The sequence below is a fragment of the Onychomys torridus genome, chromosome 20 (genome assembly GCF_903995425.1).
Source record: "Onychomys torridus chromosome 20, mOncTor1.1, whole genome shotgun sequence".
Classification (NCBI taxonomy): Eukaryota; Metazoa; Chordata; class Mammalia; order Rodentia; family Cricetidae; genus Onychomys; species Onychomys torridus.
Window position 1 is genome coordinate 27,042,317 of NC_050462.1, and position 24,291 is coordinate 27,066,607.

At 36.5% G+C, this 24,291-nt stretch overlaps 1 protein-coding gene across 1 annotated transcript in view; it reads right to left on the bottom strand.

Moving 5' to 3' along the window:
- Ptprq (protein tyrosine phosphatase receptor type Q) overlaps nucleotides 1-24,291 on the bottom strand; it is a 188,430-nt gene that overhangs the window by 83,098 nt on the left and 81,041 nt on the right. The window contains exon 25 of the mRNA XM_036170023.1: nucleotides 23,652-23,921. Within this exon, the coding sequence (XP_036025916.1) occupies nucleotides 23,652-23,921 (270 nt within the window). The remainder of the gene's footprint in view (nucleotides 1-23,651; nucleotides 23,922-24,291) is intronic.

Here is a 24,291-nt window from a genome sequence, read left to right on the forward strand (position 1 = left end):
TTTGCATAGAAAAATTTACTAATTCAAAGATAATCATATGCTTACATCATCCTCAGAGCTTCCCTAGATATAGCCTGAATTTTTAATGTTCTGTTCTTAAAGATTTTTTTATTTATTTAAGTATCTAGAAAGCAATAGGCACATTCTTTACATTGGAAGTTTTGATTAAAATCTGTTTTAAATAAACAAGCTTACTTAATGAATTCCTGTAATTAACTATAACATCATTTATATTGTGTATAATGGAAGTTGACGACACTTTCTGTAATATCACCCAACACACTAGCATTACTGTACAGATTAAAGTAACAATATATTGTCACAACGGTGTGCTCTTAATAGGAGCCCTGCAACACTTTAGTTTTCTAGCCAGGAACCATTAATCAGACTCGGAGCCCACTATTGGGAAATCAGTATCCACTGAATTGTTATACGCTAAAGCCCATGTTTTTAAAGGCAATTTATTGGAAAAGTAATAAAAGCATATTATAATTAGAAATATGAAAGATCAATAGGCTAAGTAGGATTGGTACTATTCTCAACCATGAGTGCTCATGCATACCTATAATACCCTTTGCTAACATGATATAAAAAATGATTTTGACCTTTGAAAATTGTATGATTCATGAAAATTATGTTAATATTCAGATGAAAGTTAAAGTTAATAAATGATCAGAAAACTCACTCATTCCTAAATACGTCAAATTACTAAAATATTTGATAAATATGTAAAGATAATCTACAAGTATGAATAATATTGTAGGTACCAAAATATAGTAAACTAACCTAGACATAGTCTTTTGCTCAGTGAAATTTATATTCAAGAAGAATATGTACAATTAAAAATACAAATAAGGTGGGGAATGGAAAGATGGCTCTGTGGTTAAAATATCATTTTGTTCCCTGAGAAGACACTGGTTCTCTTCCCAGCACCCACAGATTTGCTTACTACCTTCCTTGACTATAGTTCCTAGAGATCTGGTGGCCTCTTCTGGTCTCCATATGCACAAGGGACACACGCAGCACACATACATACATGCACACAAAACATTCATATATATAAAAAACCTTAAAATATACAGATAATGTTAATATGGTACATTGGAAGGCAATCACTGATGTAGAAAAAAATGGGCAATGGGATAATGAGAGAAGGCTTCATAGATAACAACATGTTAAATGAGAAGATATTAAGTTCCTGATAAAGGAAAGGGAAGGAGTTATATAAACATTTCAAGAAGGAATACATCTAATAAAGGAAACCATGATAAAAGTGCCTATCATGGGATGATGCTTCAGTTTTCTGAAAAACAACAAGGAGCGAGGAGTGACTAGCAGGAGGGCAGGTGTGAGAGCTGCAGGACAGATTGTGTACATTATTGAAGAGTACTGTTATGGCTTTCCCATCAGCAGAGGACTGACAGGCTCCAGCATGTTTCCACAGAACCATTCCTGCTACTGAGTTAAGACAGACTTAAGGGGACAATGGTGGGGATGAGGAAATGAATGTGTAGGCTTTGTAATGTCAATGCAAAAGGCCCCAGTGGCCTGGACCCAGATGGTAGCAGGTGTAGGGGAAAAGAAGCTTTCAGATCTCAAATATGTCTTGAAGGAGAGAGGACAGGATTAACTCCTGTGTGACTTGGAAGGTGTGAGAAAAGGAAGGAGAAATGGAGGTGCCTAGGCCTTGGTTCTGAGCAAACTGAACAATGAGAATAAATCAAAAGATAGGAGCTCTGTGGAAGGAGTAAGATTCAGCAAAAAGAACAAACTTTTATCTTCAGTATGGTAACTCTAAAATGCGTCCCGGATACTCAACAGGAAATAAAAATGATGGACGTATATGTAAGTCTGGAGTTCTGTGGAAAGACAGGTAGGCTTCATGCCTTAAAATTTTTAATTACTCATGACATTTATGCTACTGAGAGCTAATAAAACCCTCTGATTTGGTTCTTAAATTTTTACTAAATCATTTACAGACCAATTGTGTGTGTGTGTATATATATATATATATATATATATATATATATATATATATATATATATATATTGGCATCAAACTACAGATAATAGAAGGTATACATTATTGGAAAAACATTATTATATTATTTAAAGACACAGAATCTGCTTCTGCTGATCACTTTAATAATATTTAACATCAAATTTTATTGCATAAGGGTATTACTTTAAAAATAATGTATACTCAATAAAATATTTGACATGCTACTTATAACACAATATGTTTAATTTTTACATATTATAAAGAAAAGCAATCAGAAAAAAACATTCCAAGGAACTATAGTAGAGGTAGTTTTAGAAATAGCTAAAAACTTAGCAATTCCATGGCTTATTCAAATATTTCAGTGACTCATTTTTAACTGAGGTCACCTGAACATAGAACATATCTTAAAACCTTCTTACATAAAGCAGATACGTATAAATGTCTTAGCGAGTCAGGAGAAGTTTTCAGAGAAGAGCCAGCATGTGGGAAAGAATTTCTCAGGTGGTAATGGTGGAGATGCTAAAAGTCAAGTTTGATCTAGTTCTAACAACAACAAAGAGAAGAATTGCACAATAGCTTGGGGACTTTCTGTGAGGTCTTACAAATCACTTGTGTTGCAATGAAAAGAGGCTCAGAAGAGCATTTTAACAAGTGTAGTCATGTAATTACTCAACAGGAAAAAGAGCATTTCACAGAATCCTGGATTTGTCAAGAAAAGAAGTAAAACAGCAGAAGAGCGAGAGCTGATTTTTAGCTCTACGTTGCTGGTTAAATCCATAAGACAGGAAAACAAATGACAAAATCATTGACTCTGACGATTTGAAGGAAGTGTAGAGACCAATAATCTTTGTCAACTTCTCTCCTTATATATAAAGGTGTCTGCAAGACTGATTGTACATCCAGCATTTTCTTGTTTTACCAAACACTGACCCAGGAGTAGAAAGAAAGTAACACTGTTACTATAATTAAGAGTTCAAACCCATAACATTTAAAATCAAAGGATACCCAGTGGACCTGACCATAGGTTCTATAGCTTGAACTGTTTGGGAGGCCCGCAGGCAGTGGGAACTGGACCTGTCCTTAGTGCATGAACTGGCTGTTTGGAACCTGGGGCTTATGCGGGGGACACTTTGCTCAGCCTGGAAGGAGGGGACAGGACCTGCCTGTACCGAATCTACCAGGTTGAGCTGAATCCCCAGGGGAGTCTTTGCCCCCAAGGAGATGGGAATGGGGGAAAGAGGCTGGGGGGAAGGCAGGGGCGGGAGGGGGGAGGACAGGGGAACCCATGGCTGATATATAAAATTAAAACACAAATATAATTTTTAAAAAAGTTGAACAATTGATTTGGCTGTTATAGAAGAGTGAAAAGGAGACTGGAAGAGATGGATTCACTGTTTTAACAGCAATATTAAAAACAAAGCACCTCTATTTCTGCATTTGAAGAAAAAGGAGCCCCATGATTAAACCACATAAGTCACCTCTCAAATCTGAGAACAGATCCTCCTCAGGAATCAAACCAAGAAATGGGTAATTGGGGCCTTCCAGGAACTACATTCTGCCACAGCTCTGTGAACTTAAAAGAGGAATTCCATATGAAAAAAAAGTAGAAACTTGGGCACAGAATACCTGGATTTCTGGTTACAGCATTACAAATTAATAATTTGCATTGTTGTGAGCCACCCTGTCTGTGATAGTTTGTTATACAGCAGTGGGAATCTAGTATCATTTTTCTTCTATAAAATGATCAGCCACTACTTTTGCAGCATCTGATACAAAACTAAGAACAAAGTGAAAGCCACAAATCTCAAACAGGTCTTTACAATTAACTAGAACTCTATTAGTTTCTACAGGTTTTATTATTCTGAACTGATGTCTAGTGTACCATAATTATTCAAGTCTGCACTAAAAACACACACTAAAGGAGTTCTGTTTCCCTCACAGCTTTACTTTAATATTCTGTATAAAAGATCTAGAAAGTAGACAGGGAGAAGCCCATGAGATCTCAGCCCTTTACCAAGATCTGTAAGTAACTGGGGAATGCTGAGTGTAGGGGAAATAGTCTTGTCCAGGCAAGAGCACACCAACTGGCTAATACCAAATGGTCAGTCCTGAAAACATACATGTGAGTAGCACTTTACACACCGAGAAGGATATATTTATGAACATATATGTATATAAGTATACATATATGCCTGTAGCAGTAATTAGTGAGAAGAAAAGAGGCCATGAATTCGACAAAGAGCAAGGAAAAGAATATGGAAGGGTTTGCAGCAAGTTTCAAAGTGTTTAGAAGGGAGAAATATGGAATTATATTATAATCTCAAAAGTTAAAAAAAGGGGGTGGGTGGGTGGGGATTTAGCTCAGTGGTAGAATGCTTGCCTAGCAAGCACAAGGCCCTGGGTTCGAGCCTCAGCTCAAAAAAAAATACTTAAAAAAAAGATCTAAAAAAGAATTGCCTCTATACCCATATCAATAAAATATTAAACAATAATTCTACAATATGACGAGCTACTATATACATAAAAATATCGGCGTGAATATTGGCTAGTGTCTACCATGACCTAGGCTAGTAATTCAATAAATATTTTTGAATGTACAATTAAATGAATACATACAATGGGGTTTTATTTAGATGGCTTGAGCAAGCTCTGCTGCTGAGAGGTAATTCAGTAAGAGAGCAGATGTGAGAAGTAGCATGCCAGATGAACAACATCAGCTTGTAGTCAGACTCAAGAGGAAAACAGCAGGGTATATTGGAAACACTCCACACACAAGGAGAGGGATGAGAAGAAAGGAAGTAAGACACGTGGGGGTGGGGCAGAAACACATCATGTGAAGCCTTCTAGACTGATTTAAGTTTCTAGCTTTAGCCTAAGTGCAGTGAAGAGATGATACATTTTTTTAAATCTTATTAAAATTTACATTGCTCTTGTGTCAAATTCATTGCCTGTTCCTCTTGGGAGCCAAGTACTATGGCCCAGACACTTTTCTTTTAAGTCTACCTCCAACCACTCCTCCCATCTTTTCCCCTAGAGGTTTTTAAGCCACTAGAGGTGGAGCCAACCAAGAAGGTGGAGACTTGCAAGGCCCAGGTAGCTCCAGCCTTCAAGGGCAAGAAGTTAAACACTGTCACAACTATGTGTTCTAGGGAGAAGACTCTGGAGTGCATATGGAAATGTACACTAAAGAGCAGACACTAGTCAATGAACTAGAGAAGACAGAGATACTGTCCCCTTCTCATCTTAGACGCAAACTATAGGAGCAACATTTTCTTTCAACTTTCAGATATTAGGAAATGGGACTTCCATAACAAAATTTGATGCAGAATAAATTTTTCAGTAAATTACTGGTTCACAGAATCTAATATTCCCCAGAGAAGGAAATTTTAAATTGAGTCACACTTTTGCCTGACAAAGAAACAAAGTCCAGACATAAAGTTTTCTTGCTGTGGGTAGAGGAAACATCTGCTCATGGGCTGTATACTGTTCTGTTTTGTATCATAGGACAGCTACATAGAATCAACACTGAAGAGTGTGGCTGCTCAGCAAGTATTTGTGTGAATAAATTATAATTTATTGCAATAGTCCTTTGATTTTGATTTGGCATCAATTACAGCACACATTTTTCCATTAAATGTATCTAGAAAGATGAACTAGAAATGATCAGACCCCAAATGTGTGCTGTTATTCATGGATAATCTATAACAGGGCAACTTCACAAGTACTCAGAAGCGACCAGCAGTAACCCTTATTTAGAACCAGTATCTTCACTTTGATGAACTGTGTGTGGAACTGGACCATTTCAAGGCAACTGCCCTATTGAATTACAGATAGAAAGAGGATTACAGTCGCTTTAGCATGGAGAATCAGATTTCCATTCTTGAAGAATGACTAAAAAATCTCAAAACTTTTTCTGTCCACAGATGGTACTAATTTGAACACATCATCCCATGTTTCCTGGAGTAATCACACAGCTTGCTTAAATTTTCTAAACATGACTGAACTGTGATAAAGCGATCAACATTAATGGCCAAGGCATTTAGGAAATTACATTTTTATTCATAAATTATTTGTATCAGTAAAAACATGTTCATCACAGTTGAATTGAAGAGTCTGAAGAACTATGCTTGATACAGATTTAAATATTCCCCAGATTTCAGGGACTTAATTATAGTATGTACTTAGAAGATGAAAGTACATATGAAATTTAAATATTATGTTAATATATAGTGTCACATTTTAGAAATTACCAGCCTCTTACCACAGAATGCTAATGGTAGTTTGATTTGCTTTCCCACAACCTGGTTAGGTACACTAATGTGCAAAACCAAGTTTTGAAACTTCTTTACTTTAACTATGCATTTTAGATATATTACACATCATCTTGTATAGATGTTTACACTACCTGATCATTTTTTATTTATTAATTATATTTACAAAAGCTAAAGATAATCACCACAATTTTCAGAATTTGTTAAGAAACTTTCAGTTGCTAGAATTTTTATGTGACATATTTTAAAAGAGAGTTACAGAAATATAGGCACATACAAATATCAGTTTGGTAAAACTAACATATATGAATCAATATTAGTATCAAATTTTCAGTATACCAAAATTTCAGTATAAATTTTGCACTGACTTGAATTTGGTTAATACCATGCATTATAATTCATCTAGATTTTTGGTTTTTGTTTGCTTGTTTATTTTGTTTTGTTTGTTTTGTTTTTCTGGAGCTGAGGACAGAACCCAGGGCCTTGCGTTTGCTAGGCAAGTGCTCTACCACTGAGCTAAATCCCCAAACCCCAATTTTAGTTTTTTTAAGACAGAGTTTCTCTGTGTAGTTCTGGCCATCCTGAAACTCACTCTGTAGACCACGCTAGCCTCAAATCCAGAGATTCAGCTGTCCCTGCCTTCCAAGTGCTTGGATTAAAGGCCTGCCCACCACTGCCTGGCTTCATCTCAGTTTCATAGGTTAGAAGTCTAAATGTATAGGTTCTTTTTCATAGATACATAAAACAGCTTATTTTATAGAAACCACTATAAAGGGTCTATGACAACAAGCAAAATTCAATAGAAGGTATTCCAGAAGCTTGAATAGCCATGTAGAAATGGCAATAAGATATTTTCTAAGGGATGATAATAAAAAAATAGCTGTCATAGGATGCAATAAGAAACTGGAGACCAGGGGTGTGGTGTTACTATTGAAAGGCAGTGAAAGATTAGGAGAGGCATTTAGATTATGACCATAGGTAACAGATAAAAACCAACAGAAATTCTTTGGTAAAATATAAAGTTGAACAAAATACAATATATAATCTAGCTGATTAAAATGAAAGGTAATTTTTAAATATGCATTTATTTTTATTTTATGTGCATGGTATTTGCCTGCACATATGTATATGTATCACATGTATGAAGTGCCTGCCGAGGACAGAAGAAAGCATCAGATCTCTTAAAACTGGAGTTAAAAATGGTCGTGGGTTGCCATATGGTGCTGGGAACTGAACTTGGATCCTTTATAAAATTGGCAAGTGTACTTAATCACTGAGCCATCTACTCAGCCTGTGAAATGTAAATTTTATAGAAACCAGTTACATGTTGTGTATGTGAAATATAATGCAGATCATGAAGATAAAGAAAATTATAAATATCGCTAAGAGGAAATACAAAGGAACATGATGATGTATTGGGTAGAGAGAAAACTGAAACACAATGAAATTAAATGAGCCCAGCATTAGGTTAATAGAAACATGGATATTGTAGAACAAAGCTATGATTTTCACTCTGATATAAAAATAATTCAAAGAGAAAACTGAAGATCATAAATCTCCATAATCATAAAGACAAAATAAATTAACAAAATGCAATAATCTCTGGCACTGAAATGTAAAATATTTGCATACATTCATATATCTTCTACAGAATCATATAAAAGCTTATAAAAATCATAAGAATGTTTAGTAAGCAATGTCTTAAAAAATAGTTTTATGCAGTACAAAGTGCATTTAAATTTAATTGTTAGAAGGAACTCAGATTAATCTATAATGCCTTGCCAACATTTGTACCTAGTAAATTTTATTTTAACAATTAAGGTTATAAGTGGAAAAAGTAATGCATGTATAGTTAAATTAATGAATTCCAACAAGATGTGTGCTACAATACTAATCCTGACTGAATGATTATTTAAATTTTTCCTCTCTTCTAAGGACCATATCTCTACAGAAAGAAACATTAATTAAAAGATGTATACACAAAAATGCCCTGGCTCTAAAGTCTAAGAAAATATTCATAGTAAACAATTAAAATTTTTAAATCTTTAGGACTCCTATGAGAGGTATGATGGGGAGGAAGAGAGAAGAAAAAGATCAGTAGAATCTCTAGTTACCAAAATATGTATAACAGAATGTGTAATAATATATTTAAATAAACATAGACCACTAAAATGTAAACACATATCTTGGGTACCTATCACCAAGTGCTCAATGTGATTTTCTACACAAAATACTTCGCATGATTAGAATTGTCAGAATAATGGAGCTCAGATACATTGATTTGCAAAAATAATTTTGAAAGGATCCAAAACTAATAATAATATATTCTAACCTCCACACTGGATAACTTTAGGGAACTATGATCTGATCATGCAGACAAAACATACATATGTGTAAAATTAAATAAATATCAAAAAGTCAGTCATAAAAACATCTGCTATAATACAAAAACCCAAGGCTAGATGACTTCACAAGGTAGCTCCATCAAACAGTTTAAATTGAAAAACATGAAACTATTTGTGGAAACAAGAGGAAGATATTTCCCAACTACTTTCATTAGGACAGTGTAAATATTTACAAAGTGTACTACAATAAAAAGAAGTAACAATTAATAACGAACACAGATACAGGTTCACACAACATATGAGCAAATCAAGTCTATCTGCATATAATAGAATAATCCATCCGATCATGTATATCTCTCTACAGAGTGTAAATTTCAGGTAACATTCCAACTAAGTCATGCCAGTTTTCATAGCAATGGGATGAAATATTAGAGATGCCTCCATGAATTCAGGAAATCAAGTTCAAAATCCAATACCCATTTAACAATAAATCAGCATGGTTAACTAGAAAAAGCATTTCTCAATGTGGAAAATGCCACTAATGGAGAGCATACAGCAATAATACACAAATTAATTAAGAACTAATCCTTTCCTATACCTGAGGAAAACAAGTATGTCATGATTTATCCATCTGGCCAGTGTAATAAAACAAGAAAAAAAAGTCACGGAGCTGAAAAAAAGAGGTAAAAATTTCTTTCCTTGTAGACTATATGGAATTTTAACATATTAGAAATTCTAAAAAGATGTATTTTAATGGCCTTCTACAACTAAGAAATGAATTTATGAAAAGTATTGAGTATGAATTTATCAAAAGCACCAGATGTAATTATCAATATTAAGATCAACTGTTTCTATATTTTATAGCAACGTGATAACTACAGTTTAAGGTCTTCATTTTGAGTAACATAAAAACACTAAATAGGAATGATTTTAGTAAAGGACAAATAATTATTTACTGAAAATTATTGAAATTAAAGGCCAAAAAGATGAAGAACCACTCTCATTGTAACTCTAAAATGTTAAGTAGTCATATCTCTCACATGTATATCCATTCATTGCATCATCAATCAAAATGCTGTATCTGTATTTGAAAACTTAACAAGACGATTTTAATAATAAAATGTATATGGAAATGTAAAGAATTAAATGTAGCTAAAACTTTGAAAAAGAACATGTTTGTAGAATTTATACCTGGTGATTTCAAGAGTTGCTATAGGAGCTGAGTATGTAGCGCCGAGAATAGAGTGTTTGCCTAGCATACATGAAGCCCTGGGCTTGAACCTCAACACCTTTAAGCCAGGTGTGGTGGTGCAAGTTTGTAATCTCATTATTCTGGTGTTGAAGGCAAGATGATAAGATCAAGGTCATCCTTTCTATATAGTGAGTTCAAGGGCATCTGAGGTTACATAGGATCCTGTCTTAAAATAATAAGACCTTATAAAGCTATAATAATCTATGTTGTGTAGTTTTATAATAAAGATGGATAAATTGATGGAAGATAGTCTATCTAAAATAGACCAAAGTGATAAACTCAGTTTATTTTTTGACAAAACTTCTATAAGAAAAAATTTACAGAACATTTAACAAATAGTTTGGAAATTTTTAATAAAATTGAGAATAGTACAAAAGAATTCATTTTTAAATTATACTTCATACAACATTCACAGAACTTTAGAAGAATAATGGGCCTGAATGTATAATCTAAAACTATCCAATATATAGAATAAAAATTAAAGTAATATACTCATGATAATGAAATGAGCACCAACTTCTTAGGAAAGAAAGTAAATGTATTAACATGAGATTAAAAAATTCAATAGAAAATGAGCACCCCTGAAAACAAACATACAAATGACATTATATAGACTGATCAGGTTATATTTAGGATATCTACCTATTCATATAGGAGTGTAATAATAACTTATAAAAATAGGCTATGAATTTGAAAGTAAGCAAGACCCCTAAGGGAAGAGGGGTACATGAGAGGTATTCAAAAGTAGGTAAAAATTATATGATTATATTATAATCCCCAAAAAATCTTTAAAAAAAGAAAGCCAACCTAGCAAGTGAGAGTACTATTTGTTAACCTCATAGGAGCTCAGGGAAACTGAGCCAACAACCAGGGAGCCTGCATGTGACTGACCTAGGCCCTCTGCATATATATGACAATTGTGTAGCTTGGTCCTCTTGTGGGACTCTTAAGAGCGGGGAATCAATCTCCCCCAAGACCCAGCTATAGCACTCTTGGGCATATACCCAAGGAATGCTCAATCATACCACAAGGGCACATGCTCAGCTATATTCATATCAGCATTGTTTGTAATAGCCAGAACCTGGAAACAACCTAGATGCCCTTCAACTGAAGAATGAATAAAGAAAATGTGGTACATATACACAGTGGAGTACTACTCAGCAGAGAAAAACAATGACATCATGAAGTTTGCAGACAAATGGATAAATCTAGAAAAAATCATCCTGAGTGAGGTAACCCAGACTCAGAAGGACAAACATGATATGTACTCACTCATAGGAGGATGCTAGATGTAAAACAAAGATGACTAAACTGCTACACAATTCCAGGGAGGCTACCTAGAAAACAGGACCCTAGGAAAGACACAGGGAACGCCCAATGACAGAGAAATGGATGAGATCTACATGAACAACCTGGACGACAGTGGGAGTAATGAAGGGCAAGGTTTGAGGGAAAGAAAGCTAAGGGGAGCAGTAGATCCCAGCTGGATCAAGAACAGAAAGGGAGAACAAGGAATAACAGACCATGATAAATGATGACCACATGAGAACAGGAATAGGCAGAGTGCTTGAGAGGTCCCTAGAAATCCACAATGATACATCCTCTGTAGACTGCTGGCAATGGTCCAGAGAAAGCCTGATCTGACCTAGTCTGGTGATCAGATGGCCAAACACCCTAACAGTCATGCTGGAACTCTCATCCAATAACTGATGGAAGTGGATGCAGAGATCCTCAGCCAGGCCCCAGGTGGAGCTCCATGAGTCCAATTGTGAAGAAAGAGGAGGGACTGTAAGAGTGTGGATTGTTGAGACCAAGATTGGAGAGGCACAGGGACAAATAGCCAAACAAATGGAAGCACATGAATTCTGAACCAAAGGCTGTGGAGCCCCCAGCTGGATCAGGCCCTCTGGATAAGTGAGACAATTGAATAGCTTCAACTGTTTGGGAAGCACCCAGGCTGTGTGACTGGGACCTGTCCTTAGTGCATGAGCTGGCTGTTTGAAACCTTGGGCTTACACAGGGACACTTTGCTCAGCCTGGAAGGAGGGGACTGGACCTGCCTGTACTGAATCCACCAGGTTTAAATGAATCCCCAGGGGAGTCTTGGCCCTGGAGGAGATGGGAATGGAGGGGAGGGGATAGGGGGAAGGTGGGGGTGGGGGCGGGAGTGGGGAGAACAGGGGAACCCATGGCTGATGTGTAAAATTAAAACACAAATATAATAATAATAAAAAGAGTAGGAACAAGGCCTGTCTCTGACTCCTTTACTGGCTTTTGGGAACCTGTTCGTCATACTGGGTCGCCTTGCCCAGCCTTAATACAAGGTGAAGTGCTTAGTTACTACAGCTGGATGTGCCGTGTTTTGTTGATGTCCATGGAAGGCCTGCTCTTTTCTGAATAGAAACAGAAGAGTGGTGGGGGCACAGATAGGAAGTGGGAGAGAGATACTAGGAGAAGAGGAGGGAGCAGAAACTGTAGTCAGGATATAAAATAAATGGATAACTAAATTTATATATATAGTCTGGCTTGGACCTTAAGTGGTCTCCAAAAGTTCCATACACTAAAGAGATGGTCTTTAGCCGACTGGAAGGTAAAGATAAGCATTACAGACATGCCATTGAAGAGGACATTGGGGCTCTAGGTTTCTCTCTTCGCTTCTTGGCAGTCATGAGGTAGGTGCCTTAACCCCACGGTACATCCCCCTTTCTTGTGGCTCTCTATCAGCAAAGGCCATAAGCAATGTGTGGCAAGTGCTGACGGACTGAAACTCCTGAAAACATGAGACAAAATCAATTTTTACTCTTTTCAACTGTTTAATTCCAGTATTGGCCCCAGCAAGAAACAGCTGACTAGCATAAAGATTATACCCAAACTATGCAAGGAACTCCTGTAACTTAATGTTTAAAAAGACCAACAATTGAAGTTAAATAACATTTGTCAAAGAATTGAAGAGAAACCTCCCCAAACGAGGTAAGGAAGCCTTCACTTTACCTTTCCAGTATGATTGAATTTCTGATGCTACAGTTTAATAACCTGTCCCTCAAAGCAGGGTTCAAGTTTCTTGCAATGATGTGGTAACTATGAATAATTCTATGAAATAAAAATGGTCCTGTTAGTCCTCTCATCATGAAATCACTACTAAAATTTAACAGATGAATGAGAAATTCAGTAACTAATCGTATTACTTTACTTCACCTACTGTTCATTATGAACTGATTTTTCAGTTCTGGCCTAGGCAAAGAATTATGCAATTATGTGAATTTTGTGTCTCCTAGCAATAATTTCATGTGGCATGCTGGGTCAGCCAGTATGGTTGAGAAGTGTTGGTTAAGTAAGGAATATTTACCATGCTATTTGTTGCACCAGAACTTTAGATAGGCAGCCAGAATAACTAATGGAGATGAATTGGATGTAAATAAGGAATGTTGTGGTGTCAAAGAAAATAAAGGATGATGACCTATGGGAAGTAATATCAACAAAACCCCAACAAAAGTGCAAAGAATAGCTGGGTGGTAGCGGCGCATGCCTTTATTCCCAGCATTCGGGACATAGAGCCAGGTAGATCTCTGTGAGTTCAAGGCCATCCTGGTCTACAGCGTGAGGAGATCCAGGACAGGCACCAAAACTACACAGAGAAACCCTGGTGTTCTATCATAGTAACAGAAAAGTGACACATACAGGCAGTTAAAATATGGTAACACACACACACACACACACACACACACTGAAGATCAAATGTCATTTATAGTTTTCCTATTTACTACTAAGGTCGGTTTATTGGAGGCCAGGCATGCCTTTAATCCCAGTACTCTGGAAGCAGAGGAAAGTGGATCTCTGTGAGTTCAAGACTGGCTTAGTCTACAATAGTGAGTTCCAGGTCAGCCATAGTTATATAGTATATATAGTAAGGGCTATATAGAAAGACCTTGTTAAAAAAAAAAAGAAAGAAAAAAAGAAAGAAAGAAAGAAAGAAAGAAAGAAAGAAAGAAAGAAAGAAAGAAAGAAAAAGAAAGACTGCAAGAACATTGTTATGATCTAACACTAGCTTGTTCATATATGAATATTCAATAACTACATGAAAATACAAAAATTTATTCATGACACTAAGTTCAGAAAAACTCAGGTGTCCACCAAAAGTAAAAAGAATTATAAATAATGATATGTTTCTATAATGGAAAAGAATCTAACAATGAATAAAAGTTACTGAGGCTATAACATTATGAATTTCTTTCTAATTTGCATTGGAAGAAATAGGTAATACATAAAAGAGAACATGAGGTTTAAGGACAACTATAATTAATCTACGTGAATTGGCATGAGCTAGTTGATGCCTTGAGGAGTGGGTATGTAAGCAGAATTTCTATGAAGTAAGAAAGCAGTCTACCTGTTGACTGAAAGTGGTAATGTGGGTGGGTATATGATTCTTCCAAAACTCACTGAACTTTTACAACTAAATTTTTGTGCTTTTAGCCATATGTAAATTCCCCATTAGTAAAAAGTACTATAAAAATTAAATGAGAAAAACATTTCTACAAAAGCACAGAAAATATTCTAAATAGGTCCTACATCTTATAGACACCCAAAATACTAGATGTTGGTGCCTCTGGATATAAATCTGAATTTTTGAAAGAAACTCACACACACACACACACACACACACACACACACACACACACACACACACACACGCTTTAAGATAAGTCTAATATATCCACACCAAAGAAAACCTGAGTATGACAGTGATGATTTTGCCATTATTTATTATGATTAATTTGTAGGCAAAGTACACAAAGTACTTCTGACAATAGCTCACAGGACAGCCCTTAGGGAGCATGGCTTAAGCACTCAATCAGTAACAGCACAACATCCTAAAGACACACTTTGTTAACCTTCTTCTATATAACACTGTATCATGAATGTGCTTGTATATAGATAGCCTCAAAATGAAGGCAGGCTTGCTGGTTCTTACCTGTCATCACATCCAAAGACAGGGACAGGAGGCTTGTTACAAACTTGGTCTGAGGAGCAAGTTAAGGCCAGCCAGGGTTACAGAGACACTATCTCAGAAAAACAATCAAGCAAAGTTACAATATATATTTGAAAGAAATATATCTACAATAGAATTAATATAATTAGTTACAAATCAGAAAACTAATTACTAATTTTAATGAATCCTTTAATAAGTATAGATTTAATTACTTCATGTAGGCTTTTTATTACCTTTCTAAAACTGCAAGTTTTAAGATAGTAACTCTTCCTAATAAGTTATTTAATCATAGAACTAATATAAGATTTATTTGAGGTTATAGTAAATATATGGTGAAATTAAAACTAAACTTGTAATATACTAATATACTAAGAAATGGGACTTTTATTCTGTTTGAATTCCAAAAGAATTTTATTGTAGGTAATATTTATTATCTTACATTAAAAATAAAATTCTTCTTTAAATTTGTATTTTCGTAAGCCAAGAAGCTTTAGTATTTAAAATTTACCAAGCTTTAAGTAATGGTATTTGCATGACTTATATGAACAAATCATTTATATAGCATTGATTTTAAATCAAGTGAAAATTAATATATTCTTTTGAAACATGCTTTTTCTCAATTCATTTATTGAACATCTCAGAATATTTATACTACTGCTAAATGTTGTCTACACAGTTGATAGTCTCATAAAAATAATAAGTACCCTCCTGAAGCTTTCAAGGACTATATTTACTAGAAAGGAAAGCCAGATTTTACACGTACACACAACTTACTTAAAACTGGAAGTAAAAAAAGAACAAGGGAAAAATGAGGGAGGAGGTTGATATGTCAAAGCTGTTCCAAAGAGTATCAGCTACATAGAGCAGGAATGGAAAATAAGGTCACAGGATACGCTCTGACTCCTAAATAAGTCTTAAAAAGCTGCCTGAAGAACAGCTGGCCTTAGCTGGAGCTTGGATGAAGCCAAGATTGCCTGCCTGGAGTTCACTTAATGAAGGATATTAGAGTAACCTGGAGGTCAAGGAGAATTATACATAGTAACCCAAATTCAATTTTTTAAAAATTGTGTTTAAAAGAACTTTTAAATTTGGAATTTGATACCTAGGGCTGTTTGAAAATACCAAACATTACCTCTTTGGAACTGGTCCAAGCTAAAAATATGTGGCACAAGTCTAGGAATGTTAAAACATTTCCCACAATGCCTCCGTGTTTAATAACTCTAGGCACACTAGCTTGCAGTACTTTTTTGTTTTGTAGATCAAGCACAGAATTGAGGTTATAAATTGTTTGCCTGAGTTTTCAATTCGTATTTGAACAAAACTGTATTTACCCTCATCTGTAAAACTATTAGTGTAGACCTTTAAATAGACAATTCTCATGATAGAACCAAAGTTTTCTATTTTACCTTATGAAAGAGTGTGTGTGGGAGGGATTTCAATAAATACAGATAATGTTCTGAATTTCTTTTTTTTTAAAGTAACTTAAGATTTATTTACTTATTATGTACACAGAAAAGGGTGCCAGATCTCATTACAGATGGTTGTGAGCTACCATGTGGGTGCTGGGAATTGAACTCAGGACCTCTGGAAGAGCAGCTGGTGCTCTTAACCTCTGAGCCATCTCTCTGGCCCAATGTTCTGAATTTCTAAGGCAGGGAAAACCACGAGGCAGGAGGGGCGTTCTGGATTAGTGTTGCTCTGGTCAGACTCAGCCACAGAAAGCCAGTGCACACTCACCCTCCTTTCCTTCCCTTCATTCCTCACTCTTGCAAAGCAAAACTGCTGAAGTCATTCTCAAGATGCACTGAAGGTCAAACTTTGCATCATTAAAACTTTTAAAGCACAATAGATATATTTGCCTTTTCACTCTTCTCTATAGGACCTCATACAGTCCATCAACTCATGTCTCCTGGAATGGGTATGAAGATCAACACAAAGGAGTTTAAAAGGACACACTTGATCAGACTTGGAAAATGGCGAATTTGTACTTTCCCATTTCCCCCACTGCCTACACCCACAAACAGTGAGGAAGAGCAGAATTGACAGAAAGACACATGGAACATCTAAAAAGGGGGGGGGGCTGGGAAATCAAGGAGGTGGGGAGACTGGAGGAGCCTCAAAGACAGTTTTTGAGATGAAATGCTATAATGATATCTGATACCTTATGTGCTCCTTTAAAACCTCATTCATAACATGCTCTGTCCAAGTAGGGTGCTCTTGTAATCATAGCACTGAGAGACAGAGACAGGAGGATGGACAAAGTAGACAGCTAACCTGGATGGACACAGTAGACGACAGCTAACCTGGATGGACACAGTAGACAGCTAACCTGGATGGACACAGTAGACAGCTAACCTGGATGGACACAGTAGACGACAGCTAACCTGGCTTACCGGGCAAGTTCCATGCTAGTAAGGAGACCTGCCGCATAAAACAAAGTGGATATCAACTGCTGAATGACATCTGAGATTGTCCTATGCTGACCTACACACATGTACATGTGTTTATTTACAGAGAGAGGGAGAGAAGAAGAGAGGGAAAGAGAGAGAGACAGAGAGACAGAGAGAGAGACAGAGAGAGAAAATCCCTGGAAGAATGTATGTCAAGATCAAACATCAGACAGTAAGAGAGTGAGCCAAATTTGATTTCTTCTTATGACAGGAATAAGAACAGAGTCTGTGACTCAGAGCTAGCTGTACACTGTGACTAATTTTCCACCATAAATTAGAAGCTTGCAACAGCTATAAGACTGCTTCCATCCGAACAATGAGTTCCTAGCTCTTACTAGCATCTCATCAACAAGCAATCCATGTGAATCCTGATAAAAAATTAGATACCTAACGAGGATTGTAATCATAAATATAATTATATACTAGACTCAACACCTAATTTTAAAAGATGAAAAATACTTTTGAAGCACAAATTAATATTTCATCTGAATGATTCTTCTTAATTATAAGAAATTTTACATTTGACTGAGAGAAAAAAGTTCTACTTTTGCCTGATGGGCATGTGGAAATAATATACAGAAATAGATTTTTTAAAAAGTCCTGATAAAAATAGCTACCAGAATAATGCAAATCATTTCTTTCTTTTACCAACTTACAAGTGCCTAGCTGACAAGTTCCTTCTGTCTTGGGACTTTCTGCCAGAAATTTTGAGTAAACAAAAACAAAACCACATGGCCTCTCTAAGTAAAGGGCGAAAAGTAGAAGTAAGTGTATTATTATTATTATTCACACCATCTCATTTAAATGAAAAAAGTTGGTGTGCTAATATATAAAATTCTGACTCCAGAAATCTGGAATGAATCTGATGGCTGTCCACTCTGAGACAGAGGTCAGAAGAACAAACTGTGTGGGTGCACAAGAAGCCATCAAGATGCCAATAACTAAACCAATTCTTTGTTTATTATACCTCCATTACCCACCTAGGGAGTTGTGACAAAGATTTCGACTCTGAAGTCAGGTGCCTGTATATCTAATGTCCACTGAACTTTGGTTGTATCTTGGCTCTGTTAACTGAAATCTGCTCTGTCCTCTTGACTGGCTTTAATCTAGAACACAAGTATTGTTAAAATAATAACAAGCACTCTCTCTAGTTTTTGAAAGTCTGAACTTCTCATTTATTTCAAAATTATAATCCTTTCTTTTTTACCAGTTCTCCTGTCTTGACTGCTTATGAACTTTTTTTTTTAAGCCTGGTGTTCCCTCATAAAGAACACCTGTGTAGATTTGAAAATATTTCCTTCTAGCAATGATGTACTTTCCACCCACTAAGAAATTATTTGTCACCCCTTGTTAGACCTACACGAAGCCGTTCTTCTGTCCACAGACATACCTGTATTTTATAGTCCAGTACTTCAACAAATTTATGGATGCCTGTGGTTGGCTTCAGTGTACTGAGTCAGATACTTCATCACTTGAGGCTTTGATGCAACAAGATTGGACTATAGGAATCTGGACCACCAAAGCTTGGGGTGTCATTGAAATCTACAGATCTTATATTGAGCTGAACTTTACTAGTCTGTAATACGTGCTTAGCTACTGTTTCCTAGGATGAATAGATGAAGTCTATTGTGCTGAATAAATAAAGTTGGGGGAGAGACATCCACTATATGAGGAGGGACGGTGAAGGTGTAAAAGTACATAGTACTAGAGGAGAGAAAAATTCTAACTGGTGATAAGGTCCGAGATAGAGTTTCTAGAGTGTGAGAAGAGATGAAGCACATGAAAAAGTGTGACTTTTGATATCATCTCTACATTTGAAACAGCCAAGTCTGGTCTTTAAATAACAGATCTAAACTGTCACAACATAGGCAATCTAAATTGTATGCTAGAACCAATTCAACTGAAGCCCTTAAGCAGAAAGACAAAACTGAAGAGCAGGCTGGATAACTGTGGATGATAAGACCTCTGCAGAGGCATCATGGGAAGCAGTAAAAACACAGCACAAAGAACTCTTTAGTCTGCCATGTTCTTTTTCTTTTTTTTTTGAACCTGACTGCTACCATTGTATGCTAGACTCTTGGCTTTCGATGATCCACAGTCATATCACTCCTGTATGTAAATATGTTCCTCCATAGGAAAACTGGCAAAGTATCAACCCAAGACATATCCAAGATGACCAAGCAGCTACAACCATCATAAAGGGAGAATTTACAGCTGAACCATTTCTACTTTTTTCTAACAGTATTCAGCAGCTTGAATTTGGGTAAAGAGGAGGATTTTTTCAGAGTTAAAGATCTTCCTCAGAGAAAGATCATGACATTGTTTGCAACATAAGAAGCAGAAGATGCTATTGCAATATGCCATTCTAACGTGCAAAGGAAGGATATTGTGAGCTCAGAGGAGCTTTGAATTAGAAAGGAGAGTGGGAGCCGGGTGGTGGTGGCACACACCTTTAATCCCAGAACCCAGCACTCGGGAGGCAGAGCCAGGCAGATCTCTGTGAGTTCAAGACCAGCCTGATCTACAAAGCGAGTTCCAGGAAAGGCACAAAGCTACACAGAGAAACTCTGTCTCAAAAAAAAAAAAAAATTAGAAAGGAGAGTGGGGATTAAATGGATGCTGACACTGGAGAGGAGGACAGGCCTTTCTAAGATCTGAGTTTGTATCCTCAAAGATAGAAATGTGAAGTTAAATTAGGTGATGTGGATTTCACCAGGGGCCGAGGCTTGTGAGATGGTCTCATGATGAGGAAGAGTAAGTGAAGTGTGCTGCATGTTAGATTTAGCCTTTGCCAGTTTAAAAGAAAAAAAAATTCTGGGCTATGCACTGCTTTGACAGAACTGCTTCTGATAGTTGATGGTACACATGGCTCCAGACCCAGAGCTGGCGGTAAACTGTACCACCACCATGTTGGGAAGCTGAGATGGGCGGAGCCAGCAGCCACAGTGGCATTTCAGTCTTACAAAGATGGGTATTACACAGAGAATCTGGTTTGTCTTGTCTTTGGGATTTTTAACTACAGAAAAAGATTTGATTGTAAAAACTGTTGAGTTAAATAAATATGTAAATTTTAAAGGTACCTTGACTTCAAAATTTGGATATAAGGATATGTTGCTTTGGAAAAGAGTCTCTGCTATTGTTTCCACAGAAAGCCAGAGGCTGTGGATTTGTTCCAGATTAAGATACATCAGGTTTGATCAGCCAAGACCACCTGAAAGGTCTCCGATGACACCATGGCCCAGATGATCCAACATCCAAAATGGTTTCAAGGCAACTGGCTCAGAGGTTTACTCTCATGGAATACTCCATAATTCTAAAATTTTCTTTGTGTTCCCATAAGATACAGCGCCCCCCTCCAGCAGGAAGAAGTAAGAGAAACTACGCCCAAATTCCCAGCTGGCTTTGGAGATGGAATTGGCTCACTCCTTCTCTAAACCCAAGCACATTGTTAAAAGAAAAGGTTAGGAGCTTCTTGTGTCCCAAATCAGAAGAGCCCTCTGGTGTGGGACAGAGAAAAACCACTATTTTATTTAAAACAGGTTGATTATAAATGCAATCCCTTTCTAAAGATAAAAAGGGGATATGATATAGATATGATAGGATGAAAGGGTAGATTAATGAACTTACTTCTAAAGAGCAACAACTCATTTAAAATGTTTTACATTGGTATAGGTTTTAGTCTATTGATACAAACTTAGAGTTAATTTTGTTATACTATGTGTATATTTCTACTCTTGGTTAAGGTATTATGTTTGTATAGCTCATTTTAAATTGAAATGGATAATTAAAAATAGATTAATAATTAGTCACCTATGATAATCATACTCGTAGCCATGTTAGTTAAGTCTTCTAGATATACATAGAGATATTTCAGATAAATAGATAATCTTCAAATACTTCAAAGACCTACAGAATATGGCATTTAAAATATTTTTAAAATTTAGACTTTCTGGACAGTTAGACTGTCTGCTCCTGGCAACACTGATTTACTTCAGAGAGGAGGATGGGCATTGAAGACACTTCATATGGAGTTTATCTTCACCTTGGCAAAAATAGCCATTTGGACAAGAAACTGTTCTTGTATGGACTACTTGATCGACTGGACGTGCAGGACCCATAGAAAGGTGACCACTGAACTTTGCTTGGCAAAATGGTCCTTCAGGTTCCTGATTCGCAGAGGAAACTGCCAGACATTCTACAGGACACTGAGAGAAGTGACGAAGAGACTCTAGCCCTGTGGGCTGAAGACTAATGCCCCAACTTTACAAAGGAACATTAGGTGACTGTCCAGGCTGCCAGGTGTCTCTGTCTACTCTTGCAAGACTCCCGAAAGTTACTTGCATCCTTCTCCCGGTTCTCAGATAATATTATATCCTTCTGAGGTCTTTGATGTGGTTGAAGACTAGATAGTTATAATTTTCTCAGTTATGATAAAAGATAAGTTAGATATAAAACCTTGGACTCACAAATATAAGATAGATAGGATATCTTCTTTAATATTGTAACTGTAATTCTTGTTTTGTTTATGTAATTTTACTATGTAAAAGTTAAAACCTTCCTAAAAAAAAAAAAAAAGAAAGAAAGAAAGAAAAGGGGAAGTGCTGTGGATATCGCTCTGTGTAAATAAAATTCTGATTGGCCAGTGGCCAGACAGGAAGTATAGGCGGGACAAGAGAGAAGAGAATTCTGGGAAGTGGAAGGCTGGGGGAGAGACACTGCCAGCCACTGCCATGAGAAGCAACATGTAAAGACACCGGTAAGCCACAAGCTATGTGGCAAAGTATAGACTAACAGAAATGGGTTAATTTAAGATAGAAAAAGTAGATAACAAAAAGCCTGCCACAGCCATACAGTTTGTAAACAATGTAAGTTTCTGTGTGTTTACTTGGTTGGGTCTGAGCGACTGTGGGACTGGCGGGTGAGAGAGATTTGTCCTGACTGGGCCAGGCAGGAAAACTCTAACTACAGAAGTGGTAAATGGTTATGGCCATACCACGGCTCTCATCAGGGATGACAGCCAGAAGAGCCATGTTATGAAGAATGAGTCCAGTTTTTCTGTATGCAACTGGTAGAATATGGGACAAGGCAGAAGGAAGGTAACAGCACAAAAAAGCAGTGCTGAGAAGCTGTGACAGTGTCTTCTTACAGACTAAAGCCAAGTGACATTTTTCTTTTGCTCAGATGGTCTGAAAGGAAGATCTGAGTGTTTAGAAAAGGAAATGGATGCACAGGACTCTGATACGTAAGTCTTAAGAGTCCACAGAAGCACCAACAATGCCCAGAAAACAATTATTAAGAAGATATGTTCTGGAAAGTTTGTATGTTAATTACTTTGAGTAATGGTAAAACACACTCAATAGGTTAGCGGGTTTTATATTTGTGTAACTGTCTTTGTTTCTTCCTTTCAATCTCTCATCATAGTGAAGAAGGTTAAATATGCATTCAGTTGGTACTCAGAGATCACATGGGTAGGAAGAAAATGCTTTCTTTTCTAACAAAACTTTTGTATCTTCATATAAATGTGCTATAGTGGCTGTGGAGGTGGCTGAGTGTGTAAATCACCTGTCATTCAAGGGTTAGGAGAAAAGTTTGAATCCCAAGAACCTATGTAAATGCTGCTTGGGCATGGCAGCCTACTTATAAATTAAGAGCTTGGAAGGAGGAGGAGATGTGGGATCCCTAGAGGAAGTTGGTTAGCTACAGTTGCATGATGGATGAGCTCTGCATTCAACTGAGAGACCCTGACTCAATATAGAAGGTGGACATGGATCAAAAAGACTCACATGTCAGCTTCTGGTGTCCATAACCACTCACAAGTGTGCATGTATGTATATGAGCTCATACACACATCCTCAGATACATAAAAACATACATACACAGAGACAGGTATACCTACTACACAGACACACTAATAAAATAGTGTCATGTAAATACTACTGACAAATGTATGATATTATTTATTAATAGCTAGTTTCAGATTAGTTACCTACTGCATACTAGTTATCATTAGACCTATCAGGCTAGTTATCAGGCTAGTCTTATACTGATGATCTGTTCAAGTTAGTTACCAATTTTACACTACTTATCTGTTTCAGCTTCGATGCATGTTTCAGGTTATTTGCCCATTTCATACAAGTTACTCATTTAAAACTAGTAAGCTGCTTCATACTACTAATAGTTACCTGATTCATGTTATTTACTATTCCATTCCAGTAACCTGCTTTCATGTAACTCATCTATTCAAGGTCAGTTACACACTTCCTACTGTTTCATGCTATTAATGACCTATTTGGGCTTAGTTAACTATTTTACACCAGGCCAGCTACGTACTCCATACTAGTTACCTGTCTCAGGGAATGTGCTGACATTACATGTGTTTTCCTTGCCTTCACCAGCTGAGGTTGACGCTCTTACTTCAAAGATGTACGATGTATTGGCCAGAAGTTTGGTGAAAGTATACATGTGGTCTTGGGGAGAAACTTGTGTAGAATTTCCTTCAGCTGTTATCATATAGTGGATAATTATCCCATTTGTCTTCCTGGGTGGATCCCACTTCACTAATACTGACTGCCAGTTACGTGCCATACACTCTATATTCTGTACAACATCTGGAACTGAAGAGAAAAACATTTGCTCAAAGTTAAAATTTATACACACATAGTAAATTGTCGAATTATGAAACCAAGAGCTAAGATGAGATTTCATGAACAAAGAAAAAAATAAAAATTTAGTATGTCAACTTTTCCAATATGTGTGTAACAAGTTCTTAACATAAATGGCCAATGGACCCTTTTCTCTCCTATCTTGCTAATGCTTACAATATTGAGTCTTTAATGGAATATTTTCCTAGGCCCAAGAAGCAAACACATTCTCATAGTTTTGGAAATGCATTGACCTCAGGTCCAGGCAGTCACAGATGCCAGTTTTCATAATCAGGATGGTGCAACCTTCTCAATACTTATTACTGAACATTTGCAGCACAAA